The sequence below is a fragment of the Perna viridis genome, chromosome 8 (genome assembly GCF_037379345.1).
Source record: "Perna viridis isolate PV_CMFRI_1.1 ecotype Kerala chromosome 8, ASM3737934v1, whole genome shotgun sequence".
NCBI classification, from domain to species: Eukaryota; Metazoa; Mollusca; class Bivalvia; order Mytilida; family Mytilidae; genus Perna; species Perna viridis.
Window position 1 is genome coordinate 15,300,265 of NC_142452.1, and position 22,031 is coordinate 15,322,295.

The 22,031-nt window shown below is 32.3% G+C and overlaps 1 protein-coding gene across 1 annotated transcript; it reads right to left on the minus strand.

The window, feature by feature from the left end:
* Positions 1-737: 737 nt before the first annotated feature.
* LOC148609482 (uncharacterized) lies at positions 738-18,401 on the minus strand. Its single transcript, XM_088541339.1, has 12 exons — positions 18,378-18,401; positions 11,429-11,566; positions 10,811-11,119; positions 9,993-10,183; positions 7,813-7,992; positions 6,920-7,045; positions 6,279-6,464; positions 5,598-5,611; positions 5,182-5,411; positions 4,519-4,736; positions 3,708-3,973; positions 738-2,972 (listed from the first exon to the last, which is right to left on the minus strand). The coding sequence occupies exons 2-12, from the start codon at positions 11,463-11,465 to the stop codon at positions 2,657-2,659; spliced, it is 2,073 nt and encodes a 690-aa protein (XP_088397465.1). The 5' UTR covers positions 11,466-11,566; positions 18,378-18,401; the 3' UTR covers positions 738-2,656.
* Positions 18,402-22,031: the final 3,630 nt, after the last annotated feature.

Genomic DNA, 22,031 nt, shown 5'->3' on the forward strand with positions numbered 1-22,031 from the left:
TAATTCAAAGATAAAATTCGTTACTGACCTTTATTCTATTATGGGAAAAAACAAGTGGTTTCCAACGTTGTCTTGATTAATATTCTAGATTTTGCTCTTTAAAATAGTATTGTAATGATTTTTACATATTTACTAATTTTCATGCCAAATAAGAAACATATTTATCTGGCGATTCAGTCATTATTTTTAAAAATGATACAAGTCCAAAAAGCTAGCTCACCATTATAATTTAATATTTTTTGTACAGCACGATTTATTCTGTTTTGTTTTGCTTTGTTTTTCTTGGTCTTTTATTAACTCGACTGGATGTTTGTATGATAGGTCCTTGTTAAACGACTGAATTATAAAAAGATATCCCTGAATAAGGCAGTTGTGTAAGCATACACGTTAAATATAAAGAATTAGTATTAAGAAATGTTAGGCCAATTGAGATGAGTATTGTACCTCGTGAGTGTTGTTGAACGGTGTTTGTGTATACATTAAGGACTGTTGTACTTTCCATGCCATATTGCCATTGCTTAATTTTTTTTTTCGATTTGAGTGGCTCTTTGGGTTTTTCTAATCCGCACTCCTCTAAAACCAATGAATGAAATTTTTGATGAAACATTTATGATTTGTTTTTTCAAATATCGATCCTATTATGTGCTGTCGTCATTTTGCACCTATGGGTTATCAAAATACTGCTTAGTATGTGAAATGATTAAACAAACAAATTAATGACAATTATTTTATGATGTTTATTAACACGGATAAGCTTCAATTAAAAACTAAATTAAACTTCATTTAATTCAATTAAATTATCTGAACGATTGGCAAGTAAATAAATACAAAATAAGTCATTGGCATGAAAACAAAACCATCACAAAATAAAACTAGAACAACTGTGAGCAAAGTACACTTGGTATCCCCCTTGTACTTTCTTTTTGTACAATTTATGATAACTGTGTATGTTGCCGATATCAAAATCTTAAAACATTATCAAAAAGTAACATGAATAAAATGCAGATCATTAAAACAAATATCCTCCTATAAATGCATAAATCACGAATATCATTCATGACATACTAAGTTCATGACAAACTGAGACGCGATGTTTTGTTTTGTGTAGTAAGAATGTATGAAGATAAATATGTGTTTTAAAGAAAATGTCTACATTTTTATTTTTTTAAAAGTATAACAACTGCATTTATCGTAAATGTAAAACACTTGTCGAGCATCATATCACAATGGATATTTGATCTATGTGCACCAATTACTTTTGCAATGTGAGATTTGTACAATCAATGTCAATAATTCTTATTCGTTTTTAAGTTACATCAGGGCATATTTGTTGACGACTTACTATTCATTTAAAGTTTCACATAAACACTGTTCATAAACGTTATTATCAAGAACTGTTTTGTTTCTTTTAACTTAATAATACAATTTTCAGAAAGAGGACCCAGGGTGATCCAAAGTCTAAATAGACCTAATATTCAGTAATAATATTCGTGCAGCAGTGATTATCACAATATTATTTCAACCCATGTATGAGGTAATTTGCCAGTTAACATTTATAGAATTTGATATAAATGATTTTGCAAGATTTACATTCAATTAAAATTACTGAAAATTGTAATGATACAGATTTCAACAATGTGTACTGTGATTATGAAAATAAGTTTGTTAACATTTTAGACAAACATGCTCAAATAAAACCTAGAAGTTAACGTAGAAACCACTTTCCTGTATAAATAAGGAACTTAAGGGGTCATATATTAAAAGAAAATGCTATATACTAAATTTACTAAAAACCGGAGTGACAAAAATTGGGAGAAATTTAGGCAGCAAAGAAATTTGGTAACAAACCTAAAAAAGAAATCCATGAAATTTTAATTTTTAGAACGTTGCTCTGGAGGATTAAAAAAAATGTAAGAAAACAGTCAAGCCATTCTTTTCTAAATAAGGGAACTGTGGAGAGCAAATAATTGTACTACGTGAAAATGACAAAACTATAAACAATTCGTAGACGTGTCTCACGTATTTAATATTTTTTCCTCACAGTAGCCGACAAAATCTGAGCAGATGTTGCACATGACCCCTTATACCATCCCAGTATACATGAAATATCATTTGAAATGATAATACAATTTTGTGTTTCAAAAGAGTAATGAAGGGAACCAAGGTATCTAATAAAAATGTAGAAAAAAAATCAAATAAAATCAATGTGAATAAGATCATAGGTTCTGATGGTATTAAGCAACAATTGTAAAACATTCTACATCTTGTTTAGTACCTCAACTTACCACTCCTGTTAATATGTAAATTAGAAATACTTGTTTTCCTGATAAATTGAAAGAAGAACAGGTGAAACTTTATTCAAAGAAAAATGACCCATTGTAAAAAACCAATTAGAGACATGTTAGTGTTCTTCCTGTAGTTTCTAAAGTTTAAGAAAAGATATATTCGGTAAAAAGCCCATTTGAGCTTGTGTTTGCATTGATGATATGCCAATTCAAAAAGTTTTCTAATCTTATCTTAGTCCATGTTGAAAGGTTTAGCTGCCTTGGAGTATTTTAAACCATAACATTTGATCCATTTTCGATTTATTTCCGTTTTCTTTCCATAAAGCGGTTCAGTGTGTGTGTGTTTGTATATCATATAAAGAATATCAAAATCAAATGTGTTTGCCTAGTTGGCTGTGATTAGATAATCTCCTTTCGTTCAAAGTTAATGCACCATTATCGTAACTGTTCGACGAACAGGCATCAAGTGTCAGTTTCTTTCTTTTAAATGTAGATACACATATTTCCACTATCAGAACGGGAACACTAAGAACTACTCCTATTCCTAGGAAACCGAATGCAGTTTGTATATCAATCCATGTTATTGGCTTGGCTTCATTGACTAAACTTCCAGAACAGAAACTTTGTTGTGGCCAGTTCCTTTGCTTCCATATTTTCATTAATCCTGTTTCATGCATATTCAGAATCCTTTTAAAAAACAAGTGTCATTTTTATAACTGTAATCAATTTTTTTTTATATTCCCTACATATTCAAAAAAACTTTTAGTTGTAATTAAAAATGCGTTTAAAAGTATGTCACAAATTCAAGTATTGTATAAAGAAAAATTACAGACCGACCCGTACATTTGCAATATAAGGCATTCGTATGCTTGGATGATCGCAATTATCTCGTGGACTTCACAGTAACTTTCTTATGTATATTTTTTACGTCGGTGACAATCATTTCATTATTACACAAACATGTAAGATGGTTGGTTGACAGTTATTTAGAAACAGTCTCTAAGGTAAACTGCAAGGTTTTTGTTTCAGGTCTGTGTAGATTAGTGAAAGCTAAAACAGGGCGTTAAAACTACATATTTGACGAAATTGTCTTCTTAAGTGTATAACAAAAAGTGGCAAGTGTAATCGTTCTGTTACTGTAACAGTGGATTAATTATTTTTGTTATCAGCAAAAGTTATATATCCACTGTTTTTAGCGCTTACTCGAAAAAAGGGGTTCACCTGGTGATGACTTTTTTGTGAACTCTGAAAGTATTTTCTTTTTTTTTTATATAAATGTTATATATGACGGTGCATCTGTAGCGTTTCACTATATCTGTTTCCCTTTTTCATACTTGATAATGTTATATTTCACTTGCATCATTAAATAATTTATAATAATTATTTGAACATGTTTTATGACACAAGGATAACAATACTTACATATCAGAAAACATATTTGTAAATGGTGAATTTCGAGGTAGACCGAAACCATACTGTAAAGGAAGAAATTCCTCGTCAGCCACCTGAAGATCACATGATTCTGATGTAATTATATCTGAATAGGAACGTTCTCCTATATAGCCGTATTTCCCTTCCTTAACTTTGGTCATGTGTTGTTTAGTGGAAGGACTTAAAACTCTACTGTCGGTCTTATTGAATTTCCTCATTCCGCTCCAGACCTTCTGTAATACAGGGTTTCTTGAATGCTGAAAAGAAGTACATACATAATATGCAGGTCTAAATGTTCGTGTTTTAAGTGATAAATCATTACATACTTAATGTGCTGATAATGTTTTTTTCTTTTTTGTTTTTTTTTTGTTTTTTTTTTAATGTTCGTGTTTTAAGTGATAAGTCATTACATGCTTAATGTGCTGATATATTTTTTTTATTTTCTTTTTTATTTATTTTTTTTTTTTTTTTTGTTGCTTTGCTTTTATTTTTTATTTATTGTAATTTGTTTTCTTAAGCACGTTAACACGTTAAGAGCAGAAAAAATCGTAACAGAGTAGTCGATTATATCTGATGGTAATGATGTGGATGATAATCACGAACAATGAAAAATATAGTGCACTCAAATAAAAGAAAGAATACAGTATAAATTCAGTTTATATATTATGGTTAATGCAATAATTCATTGTCTAAAAGTGTTTTCGTGTGATTAAGTTTATATATATATATATATCCAATGCCATGCTATATATTGGTGGTGTTTGAATAAAATTTCCGAACTAGTACTTGACGAAAAATATACCTCAAACCAAGTAACCCAGTATGTTCCTCCTAGTGTGCCCCATTGGTAATCGTCCTGCTCAACCATAGTGTCGAGGGAATGAAACGGAGGAGTTTGTTTATTTACAGTCAGGTAAGCTATCAAATTACCGCAATATGTTGCTCCTAGAATAATACAAAACAGCCACCAACAACATACCATCGTCTTAGATGTCTGTGACGTGTGCTCTTTTGGACTACCTGAAAAACATGTACATTACACGTTGATAGGAACTAGCGATGCTAAATCTTGGTGTTCGAGTTCAGAGTCCCCTTAGCTTGAAAATTCTACTATTTTTTTTTTTATTTTAGTAGAAATGGGAAAACAATATAAAACTCCCCATTTTCTTGGTTCCCCTTTCCAAAATCTCTGGCTGCGCGCCTCAAATGTATTACATTTTTATTGACTTTATGTTCGTGTAGTTTCTAAACTCTTCAATAATAGGAGACGATTATAATATCTAGTCGTGAGTGATCAGAATACACTAGTTTACATGTTATCCCTTACATGCGAACGTTTACGAAATTTTTCTTTTCTTTTCTGCCAAAAGGTATCGAAACTTTCTAAAAAGCTTCATTATCAGCTTGCCTTTAAAGTTTTACACATATATATGTTACAAGCGATTGTGCACTGATTGCTAAATACCTTGCATGAAAATACATCCATAGGCATACAGAAACTGATCATAAAAATGGCTGAATCTAAACTTCTTTTCTGTTTGTTTAGCTGGACTGACAGCCTCCAAGCAAGATAAAATTAATGCAACGATTGGCACTAAGCCACCTGTCAACACAATTACTTTCCATTCTAATTTATACCAATCAATGTAGGAATCGGGTAAGTTTATCTCAGAACTGTTATTTAAGGAGGTAGACCTAGGGTAAGGAACATAACTCTTAAAGTCGGGGATATGTTTGTACCATATTCAATTTCACCCTAGCCTTTCAAGCTTTCGTTTGAAGCAGAATAAAATGAATCCAAGTTAATTAGATGCTTACATAAGATTGATGTAAATGCTGAATACAAACTGTCACACGATTTGTAAGAGTTGTGTTCCTTACCCTAGCTCTACCTCCTTAAATTCAGAGTATTTTCAAGCTGTGTTGAATACGTTTCAGAAATAGAAAGTTATGTTTAAGGTGTATCAACACCTGCCTGATTCTAACTAGGAAATATTGTGACATGAATTCAAGAATTGTAATTCTAATTGAACTAATCTCGAATAACACTGAGAGTCAAGTTGGTTGATGAAATAATATTTAATCATGAATGAATGTTGATATTATAGATACTTGCTACTATAGGCACTGCTATCATGAAAGATAAAATGATTTATTCACCAGTTGCACCTGTCCCTCTATTACAATACATAGAATGTAGTCTAACGATCGTACAATTAACATTAACAATTGTTTTGTATTTAGTGATATCGATATCGTGCAAAACGTACTTAATTTGAACCGACATCATTGCAAATTGAACCCTAAAGGAAGCAAGTTCGGCTATAAAACACGTCTTGTCATACGCCGGACCTAACGGGGCGTACGTTCAAGATCCAGCTAAGTTGTCGGGAGTCCAGGTCACAGTTTGTTGTATGTTGAACTGATGGGCTTGTTTGTTGTTTTTTCTCCATTAATTTCACTTCTTTTTTTTTGTCTCTCCGATTTTGAAATATTGATATAATAACCCGTTATTGGGACCACTTTAACACAGTACGACTTACATGACAAAACTTCACTCACCTCTAACGTTGTGATTGTTAATAATTTTCCATTTAAACCGTGATTGACATTTGGAAAAATGTTACTGAACAAATCAACATATCCATCTAACGAAACAAATCCAACGGTATCTAAAGATGTCTGTTGTTGATGGAACATGAGCGTGCGTATCGGAAATCTGATGGATTCTATGTAAGACTTCCTAATCTGCAATAAATTTTGTGGTGACGTAAAATTTGAAGAAGACTTAATTACATACTATACCTTTTTCAAAAATCGCTCTGCTATGCATTAGTATTTGTGTATAAGGAAAATACTTTGTTTAAGTGATAAAAGCCTGTTGCAGTAGGCAGTTTATATCTGAAGCTTAAATCCTCATTTTCTTCAGCAGAGTAAAATATGGATTATAGACCCTGTCACTGCCCTTACCACTTTTCACTCTTTTCTTTTGTTTCTTTTTATTTGTGTGTATAATGTTTTCTTTTCTTAAGTTGCTAGTGAATTGTTCGTTATGCACTTTCTTTAAAGGTTATATCCCGACCAGAGTTTTTATTTGTACTACATATAACACATTAAATCCAGAAATTAAGTTTAATTTTCGGAAGCGCGTCCATGCCTTTGTACGCCGGGATCTAAACAGTAGTGTGTTATTTGACTTGTACCTTTGACCAGAGAGCAGCTACATCCTTTGAAAGTTGTAAGATCATTGAGTTGTTTAAGCATCCAGATCCGTATGTCTCCATAATGAAATCGCTTTCCGAAATTTGGTATAACATATATTGCAATGTCTGAAAGCAAACAATAAATATATGGAATTCGATGAGTGACCGACACAAATAACCATACAACTGTTTAAAATAAATTTGCCTTAATCATATAGGTTGCACGCCACAAATTCAACCAATAAGCATTTGGAACGTACGCAAAAAAATACTCCTAGGCAGAAATTACCTCCTGTTCCTCATAGCGCTGAGAAAAAATTTTTATTTCAAAAATTAAAACTGTTTCTGAGCATTTTATAAGTGCTTTATTCTTCTTGTGCTGTAAAGGCTTATGTCCATAATGATTTCTAATTATATCCCTAATGTGTGAAAACACTGGTGTATCCCATGTTATTTATAGACCCTTCACTTCCGGTGATCAGTGCTGCATTGCAAGTCTGTTAACTCCATATGCCATTCTGAAGATTGTGAGCTAATATATGTAGAATCACGTTGATATATAGTCTTCTGTAGGTTGAAGTTAAGGTAAAGTCCAGTGAAGCCATTGAATATTTTTAAATTAACATTGAATCTTATGGGAATTAGTAATATATACGATAACCAATTGGCGTTTTTGCAAATTAAAGCCTTAATCCCAACCCTGGGTTAACTTTTTCCATTTGTGTTAAAATAGTACCCTGATATACCGTCATAGATTAAAAACTTGTTTGAAGTTACTACATATAACACCAATTAAAAATTGTGTTAAAAAAAAACAAAATGTTACATGTAGCACCATAAGACGTCTTTTAAAAGGTTGTTAGATTTATAGTATGTCCGCTAACAGAACTTACCAAATATTGTGGAATGTACGGCAGTGATTGATCTGAAGGTAGGGATAGCATTGCAACATTAAATAGATTAGACAGGAATGAAGTGTTGTCAGGAGGCTTATTTCCAACATTAAATATCAACCACCTTGAATTGTAGTACAGAGCAGTCTCTCGCCTGTGTAGCTTGTCAAAGTTGTTCGCCTGCGAAAATGATTGTATTTTGGCTTCTTATAGATAAAACGACATCTTTTATGTATATAAGATGTAGCTCTAATGGTAAGCATTGCGTTTTTCGTTTTGATACACCTTTTTATCTTATTTTACACATGGCTACAAAAGTCAATTAAGTGTTCACGAGATTTAGTTGACATTGTTATTTTCTAAACATTGTACCTATTGGGCAGTATGCAAGTATAGCGCGTACGCATTATCCCCGAACTTAAATGTAATATTTGTAGAGTCATTTATCACATTTTAGCCTAAATCAAAATTGTAATTTTTTGCCATATCCTTAATTGTTCGGTAACATCCTGGTTTGCCCACTTTTAGTTAATGGTTTAAATAAACATGGTTGTGTTATTTTAACGATTAAAGTTTGTTTCTGAAATGTAGGTATAATTTTTACCAGTATTTTCCCTGTAAAATCTGATAAAGAATATTATGTTCAACTATTGAATTAATAGGAAAATGCATCTCCCTAGATAGAGGTTACAAATAAATGTACAAATAGTACACAAACTTCGTTATGTGTAAATAAGAGCTTTAAACAATAATGATAGAAAAAATACGAATATGAATGAATAAATAAATAATAGGAAAATGTGATGATAAAAATATGCATTATATATGCACTATGTTACTGTACAGTACATAGCATCAATAGAAAAAATGAAATGTATGGTACCATTTCTTGCTGACAACATTTAATGCAAGCAGTCGATGTAACCTAAACGATTCTCAGCATTCAATTTTATTTGACTGCAGCGCATATGACGTGTATAACACAAGGTTAAACCAAAATCATCAACACCCATAAAAGTTCTCCCCCCAGAAAGAATCAAATATAGCAAATTAAGTCAAAATAACTTTGTTAAAGCATACAGATTTCTACAATAAGGTCAAATAAAATGTCTCCTTGAACAGTTGTGAAACGGCAATCACAGGACGCATGCATCATTATTGTAGCGTTCAAAAACTTAGCTCATGTTCAGAGCAGAAAATCCATTTTCATATATCAGCAACAGTTATAAACGTTATAAAAAGTCACAGGAAAAAAAAGTCGCGGGAAATAAACTCACGGTTTACATATATCTGAGTTTTAGTGAAAATATCACTTGAAATTTTTTAAAATTTGTACTTCATCATACCCTTTATATCATTAATACTGAAATTGAATATTTTTATATTATGTTTGCATATTAATGTCTGATAAGTAAAAAAAGATATTTCCTTAATTTGATTTTTTTTTCAATTTTCATTTAGTTTCTTACTTATTAATTGTACTTATAAAGTGGCCACTTCTACCAGAACATTTGGAAGATAAGTAAAAAGATGAAATAAAAACATTTTCTTTAGTATAGACTGTTCGGTAGTATTTTGTAATATTTAAAAAAAAATATTAAGATATGAACTTTATTCCACATTTTTACACATTAAAAAAGCAAGCAACTATTGCTTCAAGTATTCATAGAAACACACATGTATGACACACATAGAAACATACATTTATTACACACATAGATACACACATGTATGACACACATAGAAACGGACTATACAAATTCATGGTCAGTGTACCCTTCATCTTTTTTGTTTGTACAACTGATTTATAATTGGGGTAATTAAAAGTGGGCAAACCAGGATTAAACCTAATCAATTTGATGAATACTGAACCACCCAAACACATGACCTATATACATTTCACCCATTGCATGATTTATCAACCTGTATATTGTAAAAACTTTTCAATGCGCATGCGCAAATTTCTCAAAACCACGCAAATACATATTCCAGATGGTGGTGTAATAACTGAATACCACATTATTTTAGAAAATATTTCGACCTCGACATCGTCTCGGATTTTATTTATATGCATACATTCCCGTAAAACACCTTTAATACAATTAACATTATACATGTATGTTTACCACTAAGTTTAAATTGAAATCTATGACTTCAAGGAAAAACATTATCAAACGTACCACATGCATCAGTCTTGTCATCATTTCGGTACTACAGACCACCACAATACACAGGTCTTTAGATGTACTCTCGTGTATGTTATGCAGAAAACTGTGAAGATCTTCAGTTGTATGTGTATTGTCAATTTTGTACATTGTTAGAAAAATGCCATCTGGGTTGAGTATATCTGGTAAAATACTGATTATAGACTCTAAAATGGGAATGACATGATAGTTATGTAGGATGGAAGTCGATCGATCTGAATTCCGTTCTATTTTCTCTGACAAATAAAAACTATCATAAGCAAACTTGTAGGACAATGTAACGTAAGCGTATTTTGTACATACAGTATAGGTTAGGAACAGCAGAATCTAGGTAGAACATTTGCTTGTATGGCTTTATACTTGTTATTGTACTTTGATAGATTTTGATGAGTGTTTTGTTCGAACAAGAAATCTACTTGACAATATTGCAGTGAGTTGGCTGTGACCTCTGACCTTGTTGAACTGAAGTGTAGTGTATATTCGAATGTCCAAAGAGATTAAGTTTAACTGTTACTAATTCAATAGATGCTTTCATTTGGCAGAACTGGAGTTATCTTGGGCTGCTCCAGTTCAAAAAGGTCAGAGGTTACGGTCAACTCCCTGTTTTTTGCACAGGTAATGTTTTAAAAAAAAAATTGCTGTACAGATTTTATCATGCTCATTACATCAGGGAAGACTAATTGTATGTACATGTGCGTATTTAGTGTTAGATGACACACATTGTTCAGCCAATGAGTTATACTTTCGATGTACTCGTAAGAGGAAATAAATAATATCTTGCATGCACTGCCTACCCGTTTCGTCGTCATAAACAAGAATGGCATCTTTCCATTGTATTTTATATAGTGTGGACAGTAGAACAGTCGAGTACTCATGAGATTCAGAAAGCAACCTGCTACCGATATCTACATGTTGAATTTTTCTTGCAGCACTTTCTAGTGCTCTAACACAATGCGTCGTTGAGATTTCGCTATTTGTCAAAGTTCCGGGTAGAGTTCCGATACTAATGACTGGGATGGCCCAACCAAACCCTGTTAAACAGCTCCGTACTCCTCCGCTTACTTCAAATATTATCATTGCTCCGTCGTCCATTAAAGACAATGCTGCAAAACATTTTTTTTAAAACGTTAAAGTATACAAATACGATCAAAAAAAATTCTCCATATTTTCCAAACTAAACTAATTATAATTTTTATTAATCTCATCAGATACATTTATGTGTTATTCATAAAAAGCCCAGAAAACGATGAAATTAATGGAACAAAGAACTAAATATTTACTTTATTATTATACTAAGCTCGTGTTTCTAGATTTATTTAAACATGATTTTTCTTGAAAAAAAGATGTTTCATTGCAATCGCAGCATACATGTAGCTTTCTTTAAATCGTTACATAAGAAATCTTGAAGATACCTTCTTGAGAATTGTACAATGTGTAGCCTTCCTGCATGTTTCTCCACAAGATATCTACTGTAAGGTTGTGTTTGCCATTGATTATTGATTGGATCGGTCTTTGATTTGTATGAAACCACCTACTACCGACTAATACCCCTGAAAATATTGAAACATAAACACTCTATGACATTTCGCATAGATTTCACAATGGAGTATAATCACTAGGGTGAAGTGGATGACCGTAACGGCCGTTACGATCATCCTAAAGTGAAGGATGCAGGGGTGTATTCAGCCGGGGGCTTGACGGGCGTGCCCCCTAAAATTTGCAAAGCATGGGTTTCGAGGGGTTGATTTAGGCGGTTTTAATTAGGTTGAAACTATAATTTCTCGCTAATTTTACCACAATAGATATCTACATTACACCCACTCTTGAAGTGTATTTCAAAATTTAACCGAAAACAATTGTTCGCCTTGCTCTGCTTAACGACAGCTTATCTCCGTGCCCCCTTAATAAAAAATCCTGGATCTGCCCCTGGGATGGAAATTCGAAATGGGTATTTTTGATACGAAATAAAAAGCATTGATCAAAATATTGTAAAAGATATTGATATGGGAATTGATCTGAATTAGTTTTTATCCACAACTAAAAATAGAGTGGGAAAACAGAACAAACTACATCATTCTTATATTTGTTGAAGTAAATATTAAAGAGTTTTTGTGTGTGAAATTTATTATTTGTTTAAAATTTCTCCCCTTTGTCTATTTTGTTTACTACATGTTTATCTCAGTATCAAATTGAGTGGATTATCAAAGGTGCATATCATAATTTAGTAATACTTTGTGTTATGTAATAGAGAAGGTATATATAATGTAACCTTTAACAGATATGTTTTTGTCTTGGTTGAACAAAAGATGCCATTAAAGTAAATGAAAATTTGCAGTATATAATGTCAGTAAAAAAAATGGTAGAAAGTCAGCAATTTCAATTTTTTTAGTATATTTTGAAACATGCATTCTGACACTGTTACGTACATCTGCAGTGGCTTGAACCAATAGTTTTGTAGCAAGTAAACTTTTGAATCATCAAACACTCTACCAATTAATATTCTCATACTATTTGATATGAACAAATGTTTACCTCTTGTGTCTATTTTATCATCATAGCTGTTTTTTATTTGCCTTAAATGATCATATTCACAACAGTTCAGATCTCTCATAAAATTGTATTCTGAAAAAAAATTCTATGCTACACACACTAAGTACACTCCCTGTCGTATACAAACCAACAATATTGCCTATCGCACATGGCAGCAAAACACAAACATTATCACGATGTTTCTTCATTATATAACACGGTGGTACTTTGTTGTTTGGCTGTTACGTTCAGGATTTTTTTGCTCCTGGACCGGGGAAACATCAGAAAAGTCTTCTAAGATGGATCGCCAAATCCATTTTTTTTTTTGTGTGTGTGTGTGTGTGTGTGTGTGTGTGTGTGTGTCATTTTCATTATTTTGCACAAAACATCGCTTTGTAGTAGAAGAAATTTGGACTGAATTTATGTATATCAATTTTAACATTATTCAATTTTTTTTGCAATTCATCTGTGTTTCTCTTGTTACGGATATCTCTTGTCGAAGATTCGAAGAAGATTCATCGTTACGGTAATACTAGTATCGTGCCCTCGCGTACAATTTTTCTCCCCGTATTGAACCTCGGTTACATGATTGACGCACTTCCAGTTGTCTGCAATCCAAAATAGGGAGAACAATGGTTGAAACTTTCGACCAATCAGCTAGTGTTATAGAAAATCATACAGAATCACACAACAACCAATATAGCACCGGTGAATTTACTTATCACAAATCATATCACATCGTCAATGATTTGATATATACATGTATAACCTTCAAGAAATAGATAAAACGAACAAATCATAGAGAAATATGTTTAAATTTGAATAAGTTACTATCTCGATTTTGTAGAACCATTTGCTCTAATTTACGCATAAGTTTTGTTTTATATTTCGATGAACTAAAATGCATGAAACTATTTATGATGCACAAAATATATAGTTTTCGTTTCCTATTTGGAACTTTCTGGCCCTATGTACAAGTAAATTGGGAATTATTATACCCTCAACATTTTGACATCACACTATTCCGACAGACGATGATTTAGATATCTGAAAACGAGTCATCCTTATTTAAGAAACAGTCGGACAATACAACATTTAGACGCATTTTCAATTGGACACTTCATTTCCACTGTCATAAAAAAGTTGTGTGTAAAATTAATTTTCGTTTATATATAGGCAACAGTTATTCATTTTTTTCGTAGACGTTTCTCTAGGTAAATAATGATAATTTGTCTTTTTCTGTTCGCTAAGCTGATAGATAGATAAATGGTATGCTTAGACTAGTCTTAGATTTTGTTCCTAATATCGTAAGAGGCAAATGGTAAATATGATTTTAAATCGAATATTTTTAGTACAGAGACCTTTTTTTTTCGACACTTAATCTACTTGCCAATATCTCATATTTATTACATATTTATTATCCAATTTCATTTTATCTCGAAAGTAACGACACGAAAGAGACGCGGAACATTACGATAAATGGTATTTGTCACCTTTGAAATAAACAATAGATAACAGCGGATTTTTCATTTCCCGTATTTTTATCAGATAGGTGTTATTTCTATTTCCATAATTTCCCTGACGTGCGCTATCATAGCTGGTTTTAAAATGTAAAATGGTACATCTACTCACCTATTTTTATATATAAACCTATCACTCCAATACAATTTTGCAATATAACAAATGAAACTATCCATTTGGTCATTTCTAAATACAAAGAATGAATTAACCACTATATCAGCCTTTTTTTTACATTTACACGTACAATTATGACTAGAGAGCCCCAGAAATAATGATTCAATCTAGATCTATACATGTACCCAGTTATGCCTTAAGTAATTCGATATCGGATATTTTATGATAACAATATGAATTCGATAATTTGATTAAGGTTTTCTTCACAAATTACGTATATAATGAAAATATCGACATCATTATTCATAGGCGATGTTTTTTTTTAATTATTTATGATGGGTTCCCGTTGGGAGTTTGTTAACTGCTTGTACAAATGTAAAATGAGTAGACAATAACGTGATTTTAGATATACACTAGACTTGAATTGTCTTTGCCTCAGTAAAACAGGCATTTGGACACACGAAAATTAACTTTGGTATATTATAAAATGGCAGATAATCAGGTCGATGTATCTCGGTTAACTTTTCAGTTGGAGTATAATTGATGTTCATCAGAGTTTGAAATCGATGTTGCTTAGCGTTTTTAGTCAAGGAAGGCTATTTATAGCCTGAACTTGACTTAGAGATCGTCGGCAAGTGGGATTCAACCGGAAGTGGATATTGCCACATGGAACTGCCTAAATATTCCGCGTCGATCAATATGTGATGCTTTATTTTTCGTAAGAGATGGAAGTATTATGACATCAAAGCTTTTGTAATATTTGTTGAATTGCAATATTTCTATGATTATGTGCTTATCTTAAACTATTTGAATTTTGTCTTAGCGAGCAGGTCTATTTTTTTTTCTAATTGACATGACGCAGGTCACACACTATACCTCCAATAACCGAAAACAATATGGCGTCGGAAGGACAAGTGACTAATTTCAAAGTACTGACGCCATATTGATTATTACAGACCTTCGTTAGGTATCTAGAAAGTGCTGGAATACTTATAAAAAAACTTTTTTGCAAATGTAGTTAAATAACACAGTGAGCAAGTATACCACCCAAAAACGTGTTTTATTGAAGTTTTCGAATTTTCAATCTGGTTTTCGTTTAACACCGAGGTTTTTGGTTATTCGAGCAACCCGGTCAAACATTCACAAGAAGATGTCGGAAGTTTTTAATGACGGATATTTTTACCTGCAATGTACACTCTTTGAGTTGTTAGTATTTTGTTAATGTCCACCATTACAAGATGGGTCCTGTATGTTTGAAAGTGTTAATTGTTTGTCAGTTTTACCAAGGAGTTAAATGTAGACTTCTATCATGACAGTAAAAACTATACTGCGAATGTCGGGAGCTTCTAATAACGGATTTTCGGAGCTGCAATGTACGTTTTTTGTGATGTACAAAAAACGCAAGTATAGTTTTAATGTTTATGATTACAGTGATGGTGCGCTGGGGGTGGAGTATTGGCATCTCTCCTTTTTATGGGAAAATTATAATTTTCATGTGTAAAATTTACAAAAATGGCAAATGATGTCCTAGCACTCCCTTTTTCTGAGGAACCCAAGCTGCCACCCCTCATTTTCAAAGTGTGTGGATCCGCCCCTGCCAGATGGGTCTTGAAGGTTTCAGAAAGTGTTTGTGAATTACAGGTATTTTTGTGAACAATTTTGATAAAAATATTTTTACATATGCTAAGTGTTTTCAAGTTGTTCTATATTTTATACACATTGTACTGTTCAATACATGTAAATCATATATATATATGTGTGTGTGTGTGTGTGTGTGTGTGTGTGTGTGTGTGTGTGTGTGTGTGTGTGTGTGTGTGTGTGTGTGTGTGTGTGTGTGTGTGTGTGTGTGTGTGTGTGTGTGTGTGTGTGTGCTTGATTTGATCCCAGGAATTTAAAATGCAAGCAATGTGTACATGTACATGAATAAACATACAAATGTACATGTAGCAAATAATATGAAGTATTTAAACTATAAAATAAACATTTGAATCATGGAATTGTTAAATTAATATGATTTCGAAAGCAGAAACATAAACAATTTCTGTTTCAAAGGTAAGAATGAAAGGCAAAAATGTAATTAAAATTAGATCTTAATTGCTCCTCCTTTTTTTTTCTATGTCACATGAAGTCATGCGCCAAAGGAAAAAAAAGGGGGCATTTAAAATCTAACCTGAATTAGATTGGGATGAAATGAAGCCATGTGGCATATTTATCACATTCAGTAGTTGATCTTGATCTATCAAAAAGAGGGATATCTAGTATAAATTAGGTATTTATATGTAGCCAAACAAACTTTTAGAGCATAAAGAGTCCCCGCTTATGACATTACTACTAAGAATTTTCCTAAATACGTTAAAAACGATTTGATTACATTTTTATTGTATTAGAAATTGCCCATTCTCAAATTTTCAATCATTATCATTGTGGTTGACCTGTGATTTAAATACCATATATCACACCCCTAGACTTATATTGCATACCCTAAATCACAAGCCTAGACCTATTTCGCGTACCCCTAGACCTAAATTGCATACTGTACAAATGTATATCACACCCTATACCTATATGCCATACTGTATATCACACCCTTAGACCTACATGTATATCGCATACCCTATATCACACCTCTACACTATATCGTACCCTTAGTCATACATGATGTGCACATCATATACTGCATATCACTCCCCTAGACCTACATATATATATGACATACCCTATATCACACCCCTAGACCTATATGGCATGCCATATATCACACTCCTAGACCTATATAGCATACCATATACCACGTCCTTAGACCTACCGGGTATATGGCATACCATATATCACACCCCTAGACCTATATAGCATACCATATACCACGCCCTTAGACCTACCGGGTATATGGCATACCATATATCACACCCCTAGACCTATATAGCATACCATATACCACGCCCTTAGACCTACCGGGTATATGGCATACCATATATCACACCCCTAGACCTATATGGCATACCATATATCACACCCCTAGACCTATATGGCATACCATATTTTACACCCCTAGACCTACCGGGTATATGGCATACCATATATCACACCCCTAGACCTATATAGCATACCATATACCACGCCCTTAGACCTACCGGGTATATGGCATACCATATATCACACTCCTAGACCTATATGGCATACCATATATCACACCCCTAGACCTATATGGCATACCATATATCACACCCCTAGACCTATATTGCATACCTTAAATCACGCCATACACAGAACACACTTGAAGTATAATTAATATATATGTTTGACATGCCAAAATCTGTATCTGATGGGGTATCAATCCTCGACCTATATCACTCCGCGACCAATAGACCTAAGTGGGTTGACATAGGAATCTTTCGTTGATACCGCATGTGATATTCAGTATGTACATGTGTACTATATCCATATACATGTAAGTCATAATTGATTGTCAATATGGTTCTTTTTTTAGTGGATTGCCAAGATATACATTTAGAATGGAGATCTTAAAGTTAGATACAGGATTTTCATGACACATGAAGGACACAGTCAATTAGGTTAGAAATTTTATGTCCATGAAAGTGGATTGAAAATATGATGGATATCAAGGCACCCGATTTTCAGGAACATTCAAACATGTACAATGTATTAGGTAAGTGAAGGTATACATAAGTTTGTTCATATACTTCCAATGTACACAATGATTTAAAATTTTCAGAATTGGTGATAGGTCTACTGTAAACATTGCTAGTAGAGAACAGTTGTCATATGTCTCAGCAAAAATTGCATTTACATTCGTATGTCTGTGAACAGGAAATGTATACTGAAAACTTACATGTACATGTACTCTAACTATTCTAACTATGGTTACTGGCATATGCAGTACAGTATTAATTAAAGATTTCATACATGAAATTATGATATTTGTAATATATTAATATATGTATTAAATTTGTTATTTACTTTACAGTGTAATATTAATTGATCATAAATAAATCAACATACAGGGATGGATCCAGATATTTTGAAATGGGGGGGTCCAGACATCATAAATCACCAGGTAACTAGAAACCATACATGGGAGAAGCTCTAAAGCAATATCATTAGTAAACTTTCCAGTTTCTGTATTTAGAAGTTTTGTCTAGTACATGAAATGGCGTTAATTTATTGTTTTAAACTCACCACTTCAAACCACTTTAATGATCTTCCTGGTTATGAGGGGATGTTGTTTTAACAGTCAGGTGAAAAGTAACCTATTCTTCTCTTACTTACGTTACCTGTTATTAACAGTTATTGAAACAAAGATGTGCTCATGAAATACACTGTACTACATTTTTGTAAAATTAGTTATGTTTTATTTATGATCAATTTTTATTATTTTAGAGAAAGAATTGTTTATTTTTTTTTAATTACGACAGCTGATAGAGATATTTTAAAAGTAACATTTCAGAACACTAAAATATAATATATATTTATTGTATTAACTTTTTTATAATGTAGGACAGAAATTATAATGCTACAGAAATACTGGACAATGATAACCACCCAACCTCTATTTTGCCTGATTTTGCACACAATTATATGTACATGTAAGAATATATCTCATCAAGAGGAGGTTTTTGTACTTCCATACGATGTGGCTAAAATACATGTATATTTTCATGCATATTGTAACATTTTGCAATTATCAAAGGTACTGTTATCATCATTTCCTTGATTTCTTTTCAGTGGTAATTCCTTTTAAAGTTTCACTAGATGTAGCGAGAAGAATGCAAAAGCAAAATGAACTATTTTTTTGTGCCAGCACGATATTTAAGCATGAAACAAAGTTCATGATTCTCAAGTGCTGGTACATGTCAACATCTCTTAATAAAAACAACAAATATGAAGTCTGATTTCGTAGCACTTATTTGTTCGCAAACATACGAGTTACTTGTATTTTAATATAATACATATCGGTGAAACAATCATGCAGAAAAAATGAAAAAAAAAATGCACATTCATTATTGAAGGCAGACAGGTATAAAACACTCTGCTTAAACGCAATAATGTTTCATCATAAAAGATGGTACTCGTAGGGTATGGGTTCACTAGTAAACTTTTTGTTTTGGAAAGTAGAAAAGATGGATTTATATTCAAAGTGCATTTGTTATAAAGAAAGACAAAATATTTCCTGTATTCACTATATCTCTTGATCCTTGACTTTCTATCTTGATTGGAATCTTAAATTGCTAAAATATTTGAGGTACAACCAAAGTTTTTATGGGGGGTTTTAAGATTTTTAAACTGCATAGTAGTTTTGATAATAAGAGTTTGTATCCTTATTTGAATTGAAAAATTTCTAGAGAAATGTAATTATTTATTGTAAAAAAGTGTATAGTTTTGACATTTTCAACTCAGGGCCTAATCTAGACAACAATGACAAGCACAAGCTTAAGTAAATTCTGTTTGAAAACTAACAATATTGACATAATTGTTCATTTAATCTATTACAAATCACTGTCAAAGAGAGCACAAACAAGGAGAAGCTTTTTTGCTCATTTCTCCCTTTAGATTAAGTCCTTGGTCAACCTAGCTCCCCTAGTCCACAGGATTCATTTCTACTTCATGCATCTCCAACCCGTGAATAAGTGTGTGGATTTTTTCTTACTTTGAAAATCCATATAATAATAGTCAGTGATTCACAGTGGAGTTAAAATTTTTGAAGAAATGCTGGTTTAGGTGTAAAGTGTCTAGAAATTTGAGGACATAAACGTACACAGCCAGAAATAGCAAAAACAATAAAGGAAAAGAAGATCCATAAATGCATTAATAAACAAGCAGTATTGATATGCATTTCATTAAAACAGATGGTTCTCTTTAAAATGACTAAGTTTTTTTATCGTTTTTTTGTTAGCTTGCAATTTGGTTACATTTTGGTATATTTATGAGGTCGTCCTTGACTCATTTACTCAGCACTTTGATTTTTTTTGTTATTTTGTTTGTTTGTTTGTGTTTTTGTTTTTTTTATATTAATGTCGCTGAACAAATTTACCTAGAGAGTAAAAAAGATGACATAAAAGATTAAGTGGCTGAAGTATAAATCCATGTTCCCCTTTTCTGTGATTCTGTCTGATTTGACAAAGTTATTCATGTCTAATTACATAAGAAGACTCATCGAAAGTGCAAAAAAACTCTCGTCTACCTTTATATAAAACCATCAGAACCTATTTATAAAGCATAGTTCATCCAGATGCCAAAGAGTTATTTTAAATACATGTTGAATGCATGATAAATGTGAAAACCTGTCAATTAGAGAGTGGGATACAAATATACCACTGGGTTGATACCGCTGCTGGTGGCCCTGAGGTCCCCGAGGGTATTCATCAATCCAGTAGTCAGACTTGTCTGACTCCGAATAATATTATATTTTATCTACCCTATTTATGAAATCTTGCAATAATCCAAATTTGAAAATACGTAAAACACCGAGGCTTCAATCCCTGCACTGCATGTGGTAGAAACTCTCAGTGATGGATTTGGCTTCCTCTTTCGATAATTTTTGTTATGTGTACTTCTTGTCTAATATTTTGATTATGATCTTCCTACATATTTGCTTTTAATGCTGCTGATGAAAGGTTACGCCTTGAAACACGTTTACAGCATATCGAAATCTACAATATATATAACTGGTATTTTTTGTATTTAACTTAGGGTCTTTAAAATAAATGAACATAAACATTTTAATAATTATATTTACTGACATAAGACAAGGCACAGTCTCTGTCTTCCAGATATTTTGACCATTGAAAGAAAAAATGAATTCCGTCCTCAACTGCGCCCAAACAACCCTTAGTACAAATATAAGCTACGTTAGAATGGGAAGGCTTACATCGTATACATGTAGCACGATATCCGTACTGTATTTTTATATCAGTTCAAAGTCAAATGACTTGCCATGCTATATCTTACCTTCATTGTTTGTTATTTGATCTGCTAATGAAATTTGTTCATAATGCCTTAACACATCTGTCATAACAGCAGGGTGTGCATGTAGGGCTGTACTAAAAGTGTCATACATTTGTAGAGCAGTTGTACTGTTATATAGTAGAATAATTTTAATATAGATAGATAGATATTTTATTTTTAAGTGCAGCTTGGCATATATAAACGTAACATCACATTCATACATAGTCATGACACTAAATGTATTTTTGTTTTGTTTTTTACGAACCAATCTTTAGAAGCTGATGGTGAACTATCATTTTATTACAGTTATAACATATAAATTTTGAGATCTTTTCTAACTTTCAATTTTGAGATCTTTTCTAACTTTCAATTTTGAGATCTTTTCTAACTTTCAATTTTGAGGCTAGAATTATTCATTTTATCTATACGCAATTGTGTTTTGTTCTAAACCGAATATGAATACGAGTTTTGAAAAGTTGTTAATCTATGTAATGTATCAACGGAAAGAAAAGTTGAAAACCAGAGTTATCTATCTTTACATAAGTATAATTATAATATCAGTACCCTCATAATCTTTGAAATATACAAAATTCAGAAAAATAGGACATTTCTCTCGGCGTCTTTGATGGCAGTGAATACTTTATTTTCCCCACACTTACATGTGGATATAAAACCCAGCGAAATTAAACTCCTTGATCATTTCTATTTTGCGAGTGAATAAATGTTAAACTGACTGCAAATATCAAACAAGAGGCTGTACGCTACGTCGTGCTAAGAATACTCCCACTCAATTGCACGTTAAATTCTAATCAAGAACGTGGGATATATGTACATGTATTAAGCATAAAGTCTTACTGTCCTCAGGTGTCTTAGAGGGTATCTCTTCTT

Bases quoted from the DNA above. Each gene is read 5' to 3' on its own strand.
- LOC148609482 (XM_088541339.1), bottom strand. From the start codon at position 11,465: ATGCAGGAAGGCTACACATTGTACAATTCTCAAGAAG. The intron at 11,120-11,428 runs GTATCTTCAAGA...AATGTTTTGCAG, and splicing joins ATTGTACAATTCTCAAGAAG to CATTGTCTTTAATGGACGAC. The intron at 4,737-5,181 runs GTATTTAGCAAT...CATGTTTTTCAG, and splicing joins TGGATGTATTTTCATGCAAG to GTAGTCCAAAAGAGCACACG.